The following is a 17881-nucleotide window of genomic DNA, read 5'->3' as shown; positions in this document are numbered from 1 at the left end:
AATCGAACTCGGGATTTCTGCACGCCAGGCCGACGCTCTACTACTGAGCCAACCGGCCAGGGTCTCTCTCCTCTCTAAAATGAATAATAAAGTCTTGAAGAAATAAAAAGAAGAAAGAAACATGGAAGATTGTACTTCCTTCTCTCAACGCATGTAAGCAAAGAGAAGCTCTGGCTGTAGAGTTTTTGTCATGTTACCAGAACCTTCTATTCACATGTTTCCAGAAAGAACGGGGGCTTCGATTCTTTTTTAAAAGTTTGATCTCAACTCAGCAAGCTTACAGCCCTTTGCAAAATTCTGAATGTCTGAATGCCTTCCTTCTATCTGAGTGACAGATCAGTGTGGCGGGTGTGGCATGCCTCTTGTCTGAGCGTGCCTGCGGTGGAGGGAGGGGGAAGAAGAATGTGTAGTAGAGGCTGGTGGGCTCAATTCGCGTCTTGACTTTCGGTTTTTCCCCAACTCCCTTGGGTTTTGCTCTCTTTAGTCACCCCGTCAACCTCTAGCTTCAATCGTCCTTCTCACTTCCGCCAAAGAGTAACCCCCAAGAGCGAGGTCTTCCCCCGCAGCTCCCGGCTTTTACGAACCCGAGAATTGATCCTGAAAGCCAAAAGTGTTGGCTGACGTCCACATAACGGTGCTGGTCTCTTTCTAGCGTCCGACCACTGCAGAATGAGGGCGTTGGAATCCCTCTGGGATCTACCCAATGCAAACTGAAGCTTGGGGACTTCGGTAATTTGGTCACTTTAGCCAAATGCCCTCTCCTCCCCTTCGGATTGGCCCTTCAGATTCCCTAAGAAATCGGGCAATACAGACTGCAGTGTCTGCTTGTTTCCCGAGGCTTGACTCAAGCCAGATTTTCACTAGACACGCAAGTCGGCTGCGGCTAAGTAAAATTAACCAAGCGGCCACACTGGTAGGATCTACCGCCATCCTTTTTTGTGGCCTCAGCTCTGATAACATGGAAATTTAGCTCAATTGTCAGGCCGTTGCAGTGGTCCTTGCCACCCTTGCCACTGCCAGCCTTTACGCTGGCATGTAACCACATGTGTCACGTAGAACCCAAAAGAAAGCTCTGGCCGGTTGACTCAGTGACAGAGCGTCGGCCAGGTGTGTGGAAGTCCGGGTTCGATTCCCGGTCAGGGCACACAGGAGAAGTGCCCATCTGCTTCTCCACTCCTCCCCATTCTTTCTCTTTCTCTCTCTCTCTTTCTTTCTCTCTCCCCTTCCTGCAGCCATGGCTCAGTTTGAGTAATTTGGACCCTGGCACTGAGGCGCTAAAATAGCTCAGTTGCTGAGCAACGGCCCCAGATGGGCAGAGCACCCCCTGGTAGGGGGTTTGCCAGGTGGATCTTGGTCAGGGGGGCCCATGCAGGAGTCTGTCTCTCTGCCTCCCAGCTTCTCACTTAATATAATAATAATAATAATAATAATAATAATAATGAAGAAAAAGAACCTAAAAGAATCCCCAAGGAAAATCTTTTTCTCAGAAAGTGACCTGGATCTCCCCTGGACCTCCGTCATCTCAGTGATGAAATCAATCCGGACCCAGAAGAACTTTCGCCTCTTCCTGATAATGAATTTCCTCTAAGTCTCTCATGGAACCTTCTTCGGTAACTTCCTGGTGATCTTTGCAGAAGGTCATTCCCAAGGAGGTTGGTTCTTCCTTCTTCCACACGGAGTATCCTGTATGGGGCAGGCTTTACCTGCCCACAGGTGGGTGAGGGTTCTTCACATTGCTCCCTGCAGGAATTGAAGGTTAAACTCTTCCCTGGCTGGGGAAATGAAGAACCTCACTATACTGGTTTTTTGGGGACAAAAAAGAAAAAAAAGGGGGGGCACCATTTCTTAAGATAGCCGGCCAAAGAGTCAGAGCCCCAAACATTATACAAAGTTCAGCAGAAACAGAAAGGAAACGAGATGAAGAGAAAAAAGCGAAGAAGAAGAAGAACAAGAAGAAGAAGAACAAGAAGAGGAACAAGAAAGAGGAGGAGGAGGAGGAGGAGGGAGAGGAAGAGGAGGAAGAGGAAGAGGAAGAGGAAGAGGAAGAAGAAGAAGAAGAAGAAGAAGAAGAAGAAGAAGAAGAAGAAGAAGGAAGAAGAATCATCCAGTGTGAGCCAAGCAACGTTAAATGATGTTTTAAACATTTGAGCTTTTGAAGGCTGTACCCTGGTGCTTTCTTCATCTAAGCCTCAGCAGAGCTAGGGAAGAATGTGAGTGGCTCTCTGTGAATGTGTAGTTCTGCCCTGCCCTGGCATTTAAGATTCTCGTGACCCTTATGAGAAGCAAGACCTACTCAAGAAGTCTTCAAGCCACATTTCAAAACATGTGTTGTAAACACTGAGTTCTGAAATTCCGGAGTGTTGTTAAAATTCCATGGCCAGCCTGACCAGGCAGTGGCGCAGTGGATAGAGCGTCGGACTGGGATGCTGAAGACCCAGGTTCGAGACCCCGATGTCGCCAGCTTGAGCGTGGGCTCATCTGGTTTGAGCAAAAGCTCACCAGCTTGGACCCAAGGTCATTGGCTCAAGCAAGGGCTTACTCGGTCTGCTGAAGGCCCACGGTCAAGGCACATACGAGAAAGCAATCAATGAACAACTAAGGTGTCACAATGAAAAACTGATGATCGATGCTTCTCATCTCTCTCTGTTCCTGTCTGTCTGTCCCTCTCTCTGACTCTCTCTCTATCTCTAAAAAAAAAAAAATCCATGGCCATTACCGTTACTGTAGACAGCATGCCCTCCTTTGAAAATTACACCAGGCTGCTGTTTATGACACTGTCTGGGGAGCCGGTGAACTGGGTGGCTCCCTTTCACCTACATACAGCCCGCAAAATGATGACTTACCCTGCCCGTGATAGGGGTTTTTCCGGTTTTTATAATTAAACGAGAAGTCAAATCAATCATGTGTGCTCTTCAGCATAAGTCATCCTAGATAAACCAGTTTTTACTGTTTACTAACTTTCAAAAAGATTTAAAATATTTAAATCAGGAGGGATAGAAGTATGTCTAAAATATTATAAGTGTTGCCAGACTTCCTTAAGCAGAAGTGTGCAGGATGGGACTGGCTTTCTTGCCCCGAGCCCTCGGGCCCTCTGTCTCCATTTGGTTACCGTGTGTACCTTGATAATTCCCTTGGATTGCGTGCTTACCATGTGCCACAAACTGGGCCAAGCTCATCGTACACTTTGTCTCACGTAATCCTCAAGCCATCTTTGAGGAACACTTTTTTCTTATTGTTACAGATGAGAAAGACAGGCTGTAGACATCTGCCTTCAGAAGTGTGCACTTTTTTTTTTTTTTTTTTTAGAGAGAGAGAGAGAAGCATTAACTCATAGTTGCAGCACCTTAGTTGTTCATTGATTGCTTTCTCATATGTGTCTTGACCAGGGGTGGGGGGTGGGGAGGGCTCCAGCCGAGCCAGTGACCCCCTTGCTCAAGCCAGCGGCCTAGGGCTTCAAGCCAGTGACCTCTGGGCTCAAGTCAGAGACCTTGGAATCATGTTGATGATCCCATGCTCAAGTTGACAACCCTGCGCTCAAGCCAGCGACCTTGGGGTTTTGAACCTGGGACCTCAGCATCTCAGGTGGGTGCTCTACCCACTGTGCCACCACCAGGCAGGTCTTGATGTTTATGTTGAATGACTAAAAGAATCCTAAGTGTCACAAGCAAAAGTATCCATGAAATCATTTCTGGGGTGGGTTTCGCTTTATCTAACACTGTTAAAATACCTATCTGTTAAAATAAAAGGAAATAGTATATATCGTCTGAAAAATCATCCCTCCAGGTACTACCAGGAGGACAGGTGCGGTACTTTGGGAAAGACTGTTGAGGTAAACGAAGTCGTTGAAGATTTCTTAAGCCTGGGAAAGACATGCCCTGAAATTTAGAGCATTCTTGCAGTGGTGCAAAGCAAGAATGGGGAGTCCAAAACGAAAGCTCAGTTACTCACCCCCTATTATGTCACGAGTGCTCAGAATACGGAGATAAGAGAAACTGGTTGGTGCAGCAAGGAGCCTACAGTCTGGTGAGGGAGACAGACACGAGGAGGACAGATATTTGCAGCACAGAGTGGCCGGCACTGTTATCAGGAGTATCTATCTCACGGTGGCCAAAAGCTGGTGTGATCATCGCTACTTCAGAAGCCAGGCCCAGGAATTCTTTCCTGGAGAGTGGCTGCTTCAGCTAGGTGTCCGTGGAGGGGTTGATACTGTGAATGGAGAGGGGAGGAACCCAAGGAAGAGGAACAGGACATGCAAAGCGTGGGCGTGTGGAGTCACGGGCATCCGTTCAACCAACACGGACGGGTTAGTTGCTCTTGACCGGGTCCTGTGCAGAGCCCAGAGGACAGAGAGACTCAAGATGCAGCCCCCACTCGGAGTCAGGTCACAGTGACCACAGTGAGAATCCTAGTGCTACGCAGCAGGCGTTACTAATAGAAGTGGGCGTGCACACGACTGAGCCTGTATGTCATTCAGACCGGATAGCGAAAGAGATGGCCTTTCAGATGAACTGTGAACATGTGCCCGGAGTCTGTGCGGGGCAGGACACGTGAGACCAGGTGACATGCTTGCAGGAACTGCAAGCGGTTTTCTGGAGTCTGAGCTGTGTGGATCGGGTCCTAGAAAGAGTGGGAGAGTCGTCAGGGGTGAGATTCAGCCGGTTCGCACCGGTTCGGTAGAACCGAGACCTGATATTTTGTTGAGCTCAGTGAACCGGTTGTTAAAATGGCCCTTGTCATCAGGGTTCTCTCGGAGGTGGGCGCCTGGGCAGCCGCCCCATGTGGAAATCACAAATTGACACTCCTTACTCTTTTTTAATGTTCACCTGCGCAACATTGTATTTTAAGCTCCCGTGGTCATGTTCGTTCCGTCCATGGGTGAACAAACTTGCAAGTGAGGACGCCAAGCAAGAAGCAATATGGAAATATCTTAAATAACAGTTGTATTGTGTTTTTTTTTTGTCAGGTATTATTTACTATTGTTTCATGAATATTTGAAAATGCTTCCTTATAACATAATTTAGTTTTGTGTACCTTCTTTATTGTTCTTATTCAATGCATGAAATAATAAACTACCTTTCGGTATATATATCATTGTTTTAATACTTAAAATGGTCACGAAGGCAGAGAACCGGTTGTTAAGCTATTTGAATCCCACCCCTGAGTGGCATCTTACGATTACCAAACTGAGGACGCCTAATACGAGCTGCCTTTGAAAAGATCGCCACACGCGCACGGATGCGAAGGGAGGCTGCGGATCGCGGAGAAAGCACCGGGCAGAGGGCTGAGTCGATTCTCGATGGAGCAGCGGACGGACGTGGAGGACCTGGAGCGGACCCGCACGAGAACTGGCTGATACCTGGTTGTGGAGACGCCACTCACCACTGCGTCACCGTGTCAAGACATGAAGTCAGGGTCTGAAGGAAGCGACCGTGGGCCGTTCTGGACGACCTTTCTTCTGTAGAATCTGAAGGAACTTTCCCCATCTCCTGAGCGAGTGTCTTCCAACAGCACCAGGGAAGTGGCTCGAATTCCAAGTAACGTGAAAAGCCTGGGCCGTCCTGTCGCGGGGACCCCGGTGCTGGTGGGGAGACGGGCACCTGGGGTACGAGGGACTCAGCTCGCGCGCTGATCGAGGTGAGGACAATGGAGCAAGCGGGGTGCACTGCACTCGTGATTTTGATGTATTTTTTGGGGGCGAAAGAGGCCCTGAAGGAGCAGTTCTCCCCCTCGATGCACACTGGACTCCCGTGGAGCTCGACGGAGTCCCGTGCTCAGGCCACAGCAGAGACCAGTTCAGTCATCTCTCCGGGGTGAGATCCAGGTGTCAGCCTGTTTTAAAAGCTCCGTAGCTTATTCTAGTGTGCTGTCCTGTCGAGACCCTCGGGATGGACTTACTTCCCTGGACACGGAGGTTCCAGTGACTAACTTGTTGACCTGGGCACAGCGACGTGGACAGCCGGACACGCTGGCAATCTCGTCACATGGCACCGTAAGCGTTTCTAGAGGGATAAAAACTTAATCAGGGCATGCGATATCATTTCTCTGTGATAACCGTAGGTGTGGCAGCTGGTGGCCTCACCCGGCCAATCCTAATCTGGAGGGTCGGACTGAAGTCCAGAGGCCAACTGTCCACTCAGCACGACATGGCGAGATGGACAGAGGGTGGCTTTGAGGCTCGCCAGCATGACGAATGTGGCACAAACGTCCGTTAGAAGTGGGTTTCCTACTTGTCAGTGAGTTTTCTAACTAATCAATGTAGTCGATTACAACCTGCAGGACTGTCTAGTTCGGGGGTGTTAGTCTTCCTCCTGCCGTGAGCAGCTTAGGGTTTTCTCCCTGTGTGTGCTGGCAGTCTGCTCACCTGGAGCTTTTGCCTCTGTAGAAACCACAGGTGTTCCCCACGCCCCCACTCACCACGGAGGGAAGAAGGAAAAGACTCTTCTGTCTTGGAGATAGACAGTCCCCCAGAGAGAACTCCTTCCTGGTGGCTGGAATCCAACTCTTGATATTGCTGAAACAGGAATCATCCTACCCAGAGAATGCTGGGATGGTGGGCTCCTGCCACTCACCAGACGCTCAGATAAAAAGCACCAAGGTGCAGCCCTGGCCGGTTGGCTCAGTGATAGAGCATCGGCCTGGTGTGTGGAAGTCCCGGGTTCGATTCCTGGCCAGGGCACACAGGAGAAGTGCTCATCTGCTTCTCCACCCCTCCCCCTCTCCTTCCTCTCTGTCTCTGTCTCTTCCTCTCCCGCAGCCAAGGCTCCATTGGAGCAAAGTTGGCCCTGGCACTGAGGATGGCTCTGTGGCCTCTGCCCCAGGCGCTAGAATGGCTCTGATTGTGGCAGAGCGACACCCCAAGATGGGCAGAGCATTGCCCCCTGGTGGGCATGCCGGGTGGATCCTGGTCGGGCACATGCAGGAGTCTGTCTGACTGCCTCCCTGTTTCCAACTTCGGAAAAATACACACACACACACACACACACACACACACAAAATTATATATATATAATATGTATACATTCTCATGTATTACAATCCATTTCCTACTGCTCATGTTCATGGTTGAGGGTGGCTGGAGCCAATCACAGCTGTCCTCCGGGACAACACCAAATTTTTACTGGATAATGTGTAACATACATGGGTTGTTGTATGGCTGTCACGGAATTACATTTTGAACTATGTGGCGTTCATGGCTCTCAGCCAGAGTTTCCCGACCCCTGCCCTGGAGGAAACGTTTTCCCAGAGGCCCCTGAAGGTCTCCCGTGTGAGTCATTGGGCCCATCCCTGAGCTGTGGTTGGAGCCTGGGCTGGGGTGCCCTGTCCAGGTCCGGGTGGGTGGGTGACGGATCTTGGAGGCTGGGAGTAGAGCAGCCGCCCTTGGGTCTTCAGGATTGAGACAGACGTACTGCGAACGTGGGGAGAGGATTTTCCTCCAGGAAGGAATCCTGGGAGGACGGAACACCGTATGCCCCAGAGATGAAGTTTTTCATAGATAGTTCGGGTGGGGCTGCGGAGGAACCGCATCCTGACAGCACCCTTGGGTCACAGTCAGTATGTGTTGGCTGACCCAACCCACGACCGAAGCCTCCGTGTTTGTCTGAGAGCCTAGAGAGGAGCAGAGGGACAGAGAGAGGTCAGAGCGTCATCGTTCCCTTTGTGGACTAAGAAGAACTCAATGTGAAGGGTGCCCTTGTGGAGCTGTGGTCCGGAGGGATGGCCATGCCTAACGGAACATTCCCAGCTCAGACACCACATACCCAGAGAGGCCTTCCCTGGACTCCAGCTGCTGTCACCAGACTGTCACAGTATCTATGTCTTTGCCTGTGAGCAACCTTACCTGTCATTACTTGACTAACGTCTGCCTCCTGCACTAGGAGGTAGGTTCCATGGGGGCTGGACCTCGTCCGGCTGTCCCACCGTTGAACACCCACGTGCGGTCCAGTGCCTCGCACATGAGTGACACATGCCTTTTTATTTTTTTCCAGAGGAATGAGTGGTGCGGACGTCCGGGTAATAGCAACCGGTTTCGCTATGAAAATGTAACAAACTTTGTTCTCTGCTTTTGTCCTATCATTTGATCTTTTCACTTATTTCCTCACCCTGCGGAATGAATGAGGGGCTATTTTAGAGAGTGCCCAGGTGACCAAAAGAAGCTGCGGACAACCTTTTACTGTCTATGGTTTTATTTATTTCTATGCAGTACCTGTGAAATAGATGTGTATCATTGAAATGGGAAGGAAGGAGGAGGATCGAGATGGAGGCAGAGTAGGTGGCCACCTCCTCCCAGGACCAGACTGCAGTTACAACTCAGTTAAAGAACAACCATCCTGGCCCTGGCCGGTTGGCTCAGCGGTAGAGCGTCAGCCTGGCGTGCGGGGGACCCGGGTTCGATTCCCAGCCAGGGCACATAGGAGAAGCGCCCATCTGCTTCTCCACCCCTCCCCCTCTCCTTCCTCTCTGTCTCTCTCTTCCCCTCCCGCAGCCAAGGCTCCATTGGAGCAAAGATGGCCCGGGTGCTGGGGATGGCTCCTTGGCCGCTGCCCCAGGCGCTAGAGTGGCTCTGGTTGCGGCAGAGCATCGCCCCCTGGTGGGCAGAACGTCGCCCCTGGTGGGCGTGCCAGGTGGATCCCGGTCGGGCGCATGCGGGAGTCTGTCTGACTGTCTCTCCGTTTCTAGCTTCAGAAAAATACAAAAAAAAAGAAAAAAAAAGAAAAAGAACAATCATGCTGAATCACCCGCTGAAGAGGAGCCACGGAGCAGTCTTAGGACCAGGAGACCGGTAGGCGGGGCGGAGACGGGGAACCGGCTGCCCCGCCCCCAGGGCAGCTGCCGGGGCTCCGGAGGGACCGCTCAGCGGGGGGCGGGGTCTCCCCTGAGAAGTATCAGGTCCCAACACCGAGCCGGGCCCCCCAGCCCGGAGCACCTGAGCCAGTGGGAGGCGCCCACACAACATCCGGCTGTGGGAAGCGGCAGGTTTCAGTCTGCCCGGGAGACGGGCGTCCGCAGAGAAGCAGGCGCCCCCTTGGAGGGCCAGTGCCAGCGTCTTGTTCGCAGATGTCCCCCGGGGCTCCGGCAAAGGGCAGGCAGAGCGGGCTGGAGCCCCGCGAGGAGCGTCTGAGGTAGACAACGGGAGGGACGGCCACCAGGACCCCTGCGCTGAGCCGTCCTCCGGTGCTGCAGACGCCACCTCTCCCGGGTGCCGCACTCCCCTCCCTGCGGCATCAGCCTGGGGGGCAGCAGCCGCCCCACACTCGGGGCTCCCTCTTGCCCCGCCCCGCCCTGTGGAGGTCAGGCCCTGCGGAGGAGCCAGCCCCCGGGGGGCCGGGGGGAGAGAGGTCTGGACAGACTCAGGGTGTCAGTGACTCAGCTGTCTGGCTTGGAGGTTAAGGGCCGTTTCCCCCACTTTCCTGGGACCTTGACCAGTAGGTGCTTCCTCCTCACGGGAGGGTCAGTGGATCTACTACCCTCTTGGCTTCCAGCAGACCCATCCTGTGGGCCCTGGAGGCCCCCTCCTGCCCGAGGCCTAGAGGCTCCGCCTTGTGACGCCCTCCTGAGCGTCACTGGGTCCCACCTATACAGAAAAGCCAACAGACCTGAGGTCTCCAAAACAGAAGGTCAAGGAAGAGAAACAAAACAAGAGCACAAAAGAAATAATACATAGCCCTGGCCGGTTGGCTCAGTGGTAGAGCGTCGGCCTGGCGTGCAGGAGTCCCAGGTTCGATTCCCGGCCAGGGCACACAGGCGAGGTGCCCATCTGCTTCTCCACCCCTCCCCCTCCTCTCCCTCCTCTCTGTCTCTCTCTTCTCCTCCCGCAGCAGAGGCTCCATTGGAGCAAAGTTGGCCCGGGTGCTGGGGATGGCTCCTTGGCCTCTGCCCCAGGCGCTAGAGTGGCTCTGGTTGCGGCAGAGCGACGCCCCGGAGGGGCAGAGCATCGCCCCCTGGTGGGCATGCCGGGTGGGTCCCAGTCGGGCGCATGCAGGAGTCTGACTGCCTCCCGGTTTCCAGCTTCAGAAAAATACAAAAAAAAATTAAATTAAATTAAAAATAAATAAATAAATAATACATAATATTTTTTAGAAGCTTTTTTCTTCACCTAATCCCTTCAGAGGCACTTCTGTAAATGGGAATGTGTGTGTATGGGGGGGGGTAGCTGGGGGAAAGAGCTGGGTCTTGTCCGGCGTGAGTGTGGTGAGAGGCTCTGGGTGGCCTCCTCTCCTCTCCTCACTCCCCCCCGGGGCCTGTTCTCCATTCCTCCCCGCAGGATCTCCAGGCCCCGCAGGGATGAGCTTCGGCTCCCGGGGTGCCTGACTCTCTTCGTTGAGAAACAGGCCTCTTGGTGGCTGCCTGGCTCTCCTCTCCACTCCCCGGGGGCTGCGGTACTCCTCGTGCCTGCAGACGAGCCGGCTCTGTCCAGTGTGGCTAAGGTATGAAAGCGCCCCTGAACTCTACAGGAATGTTTAATAGCGAAGTCCTCAGGTCTCTCTCTCAAGAAAAATACATTCTCTGGAGGCTGGAGAGGGACCCTCCTCCTGGGATCACAGGCTGTGGGAGGTCACGTGGGCCGCCTCAACAACATTGGGAGCGGTGTCCGCCGCCCGGCCCGGCGGGGCCGTGGGTGTGGACGAGGACTGGGACAAGCTGCTTCGGTAGTTGACCATGAGGAGCGGGTTGGGCTGGCTCAGCACCTCCTCGCTCACCGAGATGCCGTTCAGGTACTGCTTGAGCGTCTCCCGCAGCTTGTCGTTGACCTCCGCCAGCTGGGCGCGTCTGCACTGCAGGCTCAGCTGCTCCAGCCTCACCTTGTTGTACCGTTTCCAGAAATTCTCCATGCCCGTATAGTCTGCCGTCACCTGGGGGTGATTGAAAGGGAGAAGGTCTGGCCCTGGCTGGTTGGCTCAGCAGTAGAGTCAGCCCGGTGTGTGGAAGTCCCCCCCGGGTTCGATTCCCAGTCAGGGCACACAGGAGAAGCCCCCATCTGCTTCTCCACCCTTCCCCCTCTCTTTCCTCTCTCTCTCTCTCTTTTCCTCCCGCAGCCATGGCACAATTGGAGCTAGTTGGCCCCAGACACTGAGGATGGCTCCATGGCCTCTGCCTCAGGCACTAAGAAGAGCTCAGTTGCTGAGCAATAGATCAATGGCCCCAGATGGGCAGAGCATCGCCCCCTAGTGGGCTTGCTGGGTGGATCCTGGTCAGGGTGCATGTGGGAGTCAGTCTCTGCCTCCCCTCCTCTCACTGAATAAAAAAAAAGTAAAGAAAAAGAAAGGGAGAAGGTGTGCAGTGGGGCCCATGAGCAGACACAGCCCGGGGCCCCATGCTCCCCAACCCTGAGCAGAGGCCTCCGGGCCGGGGCCCTTCACCTTGGCCAGCTCGTCAGTGAACTCCTCTGGGACAGCTTTCTCTATCTCCTCCTGCTCTTCAGGAGTCAGTGCTGATGAATAAAAAGGCAGCACTTTTTCTTCCTCGGTTTCAAATTTCCTACATATTTCAGCAAGTGTCAGGATCCTTTCCCCCTATGGAAGGCAGAAAGACGTTTTTATTAGGACAGAGAGGTGGGAGTTGGCTCCCTGCTTGAACCAGGGGGCTAGCTACTCATCCAAGTGGGAGACAAGAGTGATAAATATGTATGTATGTATGTATGTATGTATGTGTGTATGTATATACATCTCACACAAAGGGCTTACCGTGTGCCAAGCACTAGTCCAAGTGTTTTAGAGTCCTATACAATTTATTCATTATTTATTCTCTTAATTTAAAATGGGAGAGAAGGGAATATGAAATAAAAAAGGTATTTCTGACCCTAGCTGGTTGGCTCAGCGGTAGAGCATCAGCCCAGTGTGTGGAAGTCCCAGGTTCGATTCCCGGCCAGGGCACACAGGAGAAGTGCCCATCTGCTTCTCTACCCTCCTCCCTCTCCTTTCTCTCTCTCTCTCTCTCTCTTCCCTTCCCACAACCAAGGCTCCACTGGAGCAAAGTTGGCCAGGGCGCTGAGGATGGCTCCATGGACTTCGCCTCAGTCTCAAAAAAAAAAAAAAAAAAAAAGGCTCTGGTTGCTGAGCAACAGAGCAAGGGCCCCAGATGGGCAGAGCTTGCCCTGGAGTCGGCATGCTGGGTGCATCCCAATCGAAGCGCATGCAGGAGTCTGTCTCTGCCTCCCCTCCTCTCACTAAAATTAAAAATAATAATAATAATAATAATTAGGCTTTGGCCGGTTGGCTCAGCAGTAGAGCGTCGGCCTGGCGTGCGGGGGACCCGGGTTCGATTCCTGGCCAGGGCACACAGGAGAAGCGCCCATCTGCTTCTCCACCCCTCCCCCTCTCCTTCCTCTCTGTCTCTCTCTTCCCCTCCCACAGCCAAGGCTCCATTGGAGCAAAGATGGCCCGGGCGCTGGGGATGGCTCCTTGGCCTCTGCCCCAGGCGCTAGAAGTGGCTCTGGTCACAGCAGAGCGACGCCCGGGAGGGGCAGAGCATCGCCCCCTGGTGGGCAGAGCATCGCCCCTGGTGGGCGTGCCGGGTGGATCCCGGTCGGGCACATGCGGGAGTCTGTCTGACTGTCTCTCCCCGTTTCCAGCTTCAGAAAAAAAAAAAAAAATTAAAAGAGGTATTCCAAGTGTCCACTCAGGCAGGAAACAGGAGGAAGCATCCTCCAGCGCTCTCCACCCCCTTCACTGCGCAGGGAGCCCGGCTCCTTGGTTCTGTCTGCACCCCCTCCCCCTCCTTACCTACCTTATCCACAGTCTTCCTCAGGGCTTTGAGGGTGGCGTCGCTCTCCAGGGTGAGCTTGACCAAGCCCCCCTGAGCTATCCTCCGGGCCTGAGTTCTTTGGGTCTTCAGTTTCCGTAGCTGGGCAAGGGCCAGCTCTTTGTCCTCGCGGATGTGCTGGTTCTGCTCTTCACTCTCACGGCTGTGCGTCGCGATCTTGTCTTTCAGAGAAACGATGGAGTCCTGGCAGGAGAGAATCAGCAGATGGGAGGGGACCCTCGACAAGCGGAGGGTCTGCAGCGAGACAGGTCACGGGACTGTCGGGGGTGGGGACCGAACTCCGAGCAGAGCTTCTCCCCCCACGCAGTCACGAGGCCCGGAGGGCCGATGGATGGGCCGGGATAACCTAACCGGAGCCGGGAAGCGGTGGGCGGGGCTGGCGGGGCGGCACGAACCTGCAGCCGCAGTATCCTCTTCATCTGCGCTCCGATCTCCTTGGAGCTCTTCTCGTCCTTCACCTTCAGGGCCTCGAAGGCCACCTTCCGGTCCTCGGTGGCGTCCGTGTATCTCTTGAGCGCATCCTGGAACCTCGCCCACAGATCTTCCACCACATTCTCTTGCTGCAGCCTGAGAAAGTGCTTCTCTTCTAAGGTCTGGAAAGTGGCCCGGAGTTAGCCACGGCTTGGAATGACTCTCCTCGTGCCCTCCCCCCGGGCCCACGTGGCGCTCGCACGCTGTTTACAGCGCATTGTAGCGCAGGGGTCGCCAAGGAAAGCACCTTCGAAGACCAGGCGGAGGGGAGAAATAAGGGTTGCGGGCTAGATGGGGCCTGGGGCGAACCGGAGAGGAGAAGCTCTTTGGTTAGAGGGAGAGAGGAAGGCACAGCTGCTCAGCTCCACGTGAATGTGTCCATTTGGAAATAGTGGCTCAGATCTTGACAATTTTCAAGGGAAGCTGAAAGCTTGGATTGTTTGTGAATCTCCCAATTTTTAAATGTAGGAACTTTATTATTATTAATTTTTTTTTTTTTGTATTTTTCCGAAGCTGGAAACGGGGAGAGACAGTCAGACAGACTCCCGCATACGCCCGACTGGGATCCACCCGGCACGCCCACCAGGGGCGAGGCTCTGCCCACCAGGGGGCGATGCTCTGCCCCTCCGGGGCATCGCTCTGCCGAGACTAGAGCCACTCCAGTGCCTGGGGCAGAGGCCAAGGAGCCATCCCCAGCGCCCGGGCCATCTTTGCTCCAATGGAGCCTTGGCTGCGGGAGAGGAAGAGAGAGTCAGAGAGGAAGGAGAGGGGGAGGGGTGGAGAAGCATATGGGCGCTTCTCCTATGTGCCCTGGCCGGGAATCGAACCCAGGTCCCCCACACGCCAGGCCGATGTTCTACCGCTGAGCCAACCGGCCAGGGCCGGAACTTTATTATTATTATTATTATTATTATTATTATCATTATTATTATTTTGACAAAATACAAAACAAAGAACCCTACACCCAAACCCAGGTCTGCAGGTACCCAAAGTTGGCAACCTCCAGGATGGTGGAAAACACTTTGGGCTTGGTTGGGCTAAGGGGCCAGAGGCTGGAGTCTCTTCCTGGCTCTGCTGCGAACCAGCAGTGTGACTTCTGCAGGTCATTTTGCTTTTGGGGGGCCTGAGGGTCCCCATCCACAAATCACAGGGGTGAAGCTGGATGATCTCTCCCTGTTGCTTTTTCACTCTAAAATGCATTTCCTTGATATGTCACAATAATCCTCCCTCCTGTCAATTTGCATAACAGTACAAAAGGCAGGAGGGTGACCTACAGTGGCAATGGGGGATGTCGTCCTGATTATGTTGGTTTTAGGGTTCTCTTCTAACTCTACTAGCCTTGAGCATTTTCCCTTCACTCCCCTCCCAGCTCCCGGCCATCACCCTCCCCCCCGCCCTACCTTGTTTTTGAGATCCTCCCGCAAGCTTTGGAACTCCAGCTTGCTTTCATACTCAGAATCTATATGGTTCTGCTCCATGGCCATGAAGAGATCTTGCAGGTAGCGAATCTCTTTCTCATGTTGGTCAACAATTGTCTTCCTATGGGAGATGAGACACTCCTGTCCCTGCTCTGAGGGACAAGCATATCGACCAATCATGACAACTCAAAGCAGGATGTAATCAAACTCTATGCATGGCCCTGGCCGGTTGGCTCCCTGGATAGAGCATCGGCCGGCGTGCAGACATCCCGGGTTTGATCCCTGGTCAGGGCACGCATGAAAAGCAACCCTCTGCTTCTCTCTCCCTCCCTCTCCCCCTTTTCTCTCTCTTCCTTTCCCCGCAGCCAGTGGCTGGGCTGGTCTAAGCATCAGCCCCAGATGGGGGTTGCAGGTGGATCCCAGTCAGGGTGCATGCAGGAGTCTATCTCCCCTCCTCTCACTAAAAAAAAAAACCAAAAAAACAAAAAAACAATATGAATGGTACAAACTCCTAGGTACTAAAGGAGAACAGAAGGAGAGAGGGCTCTATTCTTTCAGGGTCAAAAATAATAAGTTTTTTTTTTTTGTCTTTTTCTGAAGCTGGAGACGGGGAGGCAGTCAGACAGACTCCCGCATGCGCCGACTGGGATGCACCGGGTACGCCACCAGGGGGCGATGCTCTGCCCATCCGGGGTGTCAGTCTGTCGCAACCAGTGCCACTCTAGCGCCTGGGGCAGAGGCCAAGGAGCCAACCCCAGCGCCCTGCCATCTTTTGCTCCAATGGAGCATTGGCTGCGGGAGGGGAAGAGAGAGACAGAGAGGAAGGAGAGGGGGAGGGGTGGAGAAGCAGATGGGCACCTCTCCTGTGTGCCCTGGCCGGGAATCGAACCCGGGACTTCTGCACGCCAGGCCGACGCTCTACTACTGAGCCAACCGGCCAGGGCCAATAAGATTTTTTAATTTAGATTTTTAAAAAAAAGTTATATGACATAATCATATGATATAAAAATCAGAAAGTGCAAACGTTTGCGGGGAGACCTCTCCCTTCCCGTCCCTGTCCCCTGCTAGATGGGTAGCACTTTGATAGTGGAAAGTGGGTGGCAAGGGCATTACAGAGCGGCACCTGGCATGAGCAAAGGAAGGCTGAGGCCACAGGCTTCAACCCAAGTGAGTTTAGAAGGAAGTCAGGATCATCTTGCTGAGGGTAATGCCATAATCCAGGTGGGACGCTCCAGGGAGCCGGCCACCTGCTGACGGCCAGCTCCTTGTCACAGACTCCGTGTGTTCCCTGGGACTCCAGCCCTCATACCTTTCGGTCTCAAACTCCTGGGCGAGGGTCTCCAGCTCCATGTTGTAATTTTCCTCCAGGGCGTTGAGTCGGCCTCTCTGCAGGGCCAGCAGCTGGTCAATGTTGTGCAAGTGGCTGCGAAGGGCGTGCGCGTGTTGCTCCTCGGCTTCCGACAGGTCCTTAGCTAACGACTGGGTGGAAGGAGAGTTACTGTTTTGACCGGATGGCCTCTGTCCGCTTGAGTGCGGGCTCACCCGTTTGAACGTGGGGTCGCTGACTGGGGCATAGGATCATAGACATGATTCCACAGTCGCTGGATTGAGCCCACAGTCGCTGGCTTGAGCCAGGGGTCACTGGCTCCGCTGGAGCCCTGCCAGTCAAGGCACAGAAGAGAAAGCAATCAATGAACAACTAAGGTGCCCCAAAGAAGAATTGATGCTTCTCATCTCTCTCCCTTCCTGCCTGTCTATCCCTTTTTCACTAAAAATAAAATAAAAACTGCGTAACTGATTCATTTTCTCGGCCCGAGGTCCATTCTACTCAGAGAAGAGACCAGAGCGGCCATCTCAGGGGTCTCCTCGGGAGGAATGCCCACCCTGATGACGTTGTCCTTGCAGTCCACCACTCGTTCAAATGTCTGGCTGAGGATCTCGATGTCCGTTTGCAGCTCTCTGGTCTTGACCTCTCGAAGAACAGTTCTCCACTGTGTGTTGATCTTATTGAGGTTCAGAGCGCTGCTGTTCTCTTCCTTGGCCAGCTTGTCCTGTGTGAAGGCATATAAATAAATACACCTGGCGGGAGGTCAGGGCCAAAAGCCCCCCCCAATCCGCTCCAACAAACAAGATCACACTGAGCCAGTCGGTTGGCTGACACCTTTACCCTCTGCTTTTCCCGAGGGACCAAAGCTCCTGATGGACAACACCCAGGTAGTTCCCGTTCCTGTTTTGTTTGGGTCTCCCGTAAGACAGGACCAGCCCGGGTGGCGTTTCACCGAGGGGAAGGGTGAACTTCCTTCAGGGCGGAGGGTCCCTCCGACCAGGATGCTGTTTGTAATGAGACTCGTCTCCAGGGAGACTGTCAGCATTCCAAAACAGCTGGCATGGCTGAGAGCACCTCCCCGTCCCAGCTCAGGGGCTCAGCTGTGGCTGCCCCAGCTCTAGACCACCGCCCCCGCCTCTCAAATACCGTTGTCTGAAATCTACGTGTATTTGGGTCTCCAGATTTCCGGAGGAAGGGAGGCAGACGCGGAAAGGAGGCCGCCAACCAGGACATGGTGAAGGCAACAGGGTCAGGGCAAGGAGCGGCCGGTGGGCGAGGAGCTGCAGGTGGGCGTGGGCAGGGAGAAAGGCAGAAGAGCCATCACCTTCAAGAACTGACTCAGGAGCCTCTCCCTTTTCTTGGCTGTCTCCTCCTCCGCCAGCACCTTCTGCTGAAAGAGCAGCAGCTGTTCCTCAGGCGACAGCGGCGTCTTGGCCTTTTTGCCTTTCTTAGACATCGCTGGTCAAGGAGGACCGATCTGGGCAAAGATGCAAAGATCCTGGGGCCGCCACGGCCACCACTAGCCGGGGCAGTAGAAGGAAAACGCCTCCAGGACCTGCTCTCGGACGGGTAGAAAGTAGGACCTGAGATCTCAGTGCTGGGGCGAGACAGAGCCTGGGACAGCGGCGAGAGGCGACCGCTCTCGAACCGAGGGACGCACCGCCGTCTCCTAGCAACGGGATCTCGCCACAGTTGCGCCGTGAGGCTCCCAAGAGCGCCCTCTGCCGCTCGGAGGACCGCAGTCAGGTTTATTTTATTTTATTATTTTTGATAGGTTCGTTTCACCTCTCAAAATCTCTGACCTCCCCGACTAAAACCTTTTCTGTCTGTTTTTCATAGAATGTACATATTATTTTTTAATGCAGGCGAATACATTGTGGAGACCATATGGAGAAACGGGAACCCT

The 17881-nt window shown here is 53.8% G+C and overlaps 1 protein-coding gene across 3 annotated transcripts; it reads right to left on the bottom strand.

Annotated features, from left to right (window-relative positions):
* Positions 1–10067: 10067 nt before the first annotated feature.
* Positions 10068–17624, bottom strand: LOC136334953 (dynein regulatory complex subunit 2-like). 3 transcript variants are annotated; one of them, XM_066275878.1, is made up of 8 exons: positions 17300–17624; positions 16532–16699; positions 15958–16127; positions 14631–14769; positions 13155–13352; positions 12724–12942; positions 11358–11510; positions 10068–10850 (listed from the first exon to the last, which is right to left on the bottom strand). In XM_066275878.1, exons 1-8 carry the CDS (start codon positions 17429–17431, stop codon positions 10536–10538), a joined length of 1494 nt encoding a protein of 497 aa, XP_066131975.1. In that variant the 5' UTR covers positions 17432–17624; the 3' UTR covers positions 10068–10535. The 3 variants fall into 3 exon arrangements, with proteins under 3 accessions (XP_066131975.1, XP_066131976.1, XP_066131977.1); XM_066275879.1 differs by lacking the exon at positions 17300–17624 and adding an exon at positions 17122–17251; XM_066275880.1 differs by lacking the exon at positions 11358–11510.
* Between the last annotated feature and the right edge of the window lie 257 nt (positions 17625–17881).

The sequence above is a fragment of the Saccopteryx bilineata genome, chromosome 4 (genome assembly GCF_036850765.1).
Source record: "Saccopteryx bilineata isolate mSacBil1 chromosome 4, mSacBil1_pri_phased_curated, whole genome shotgun sequence".
In the NCBI taxonomy this organism is placed as follows: Eukaryota; Metazoa; Chordata; class Mammalia; order Chiroptera; family Emballonuridae; genus Saccopteryx; species Saccopteryx bilineata.
Note: the sequence above shows the minus strand (reverse complement) of the source record. Positions and strands in the feature narration are given on the sequence as shown.

Excerpts from the sequence above, each read along its gene's own strand:
- LOC136334953 (XM_066275878.1), bottom strand. The coding sequence starts at position 17,431 with ATGTCTAAGAAAGGCAAAAAGGCCAAGACGCCGCTGTCGCCTGAGGAA. Across the intron at positions 12,943-13,154 it reads AGAGGATACTGCGGCTGCAG|GACTCCATCGTTTCTCTGAA; the intron begins GTTCGTGCCGCC and ends CTCTCCTGCCAG. Across the intron at positions 11,511-12,723 it reads TGAGGAAGACTGTGGATAAG|GGGGAAAGGATCCTGACACT; the intron begins GTAGGTAAGGAG and ends TGCCTTCCATAG.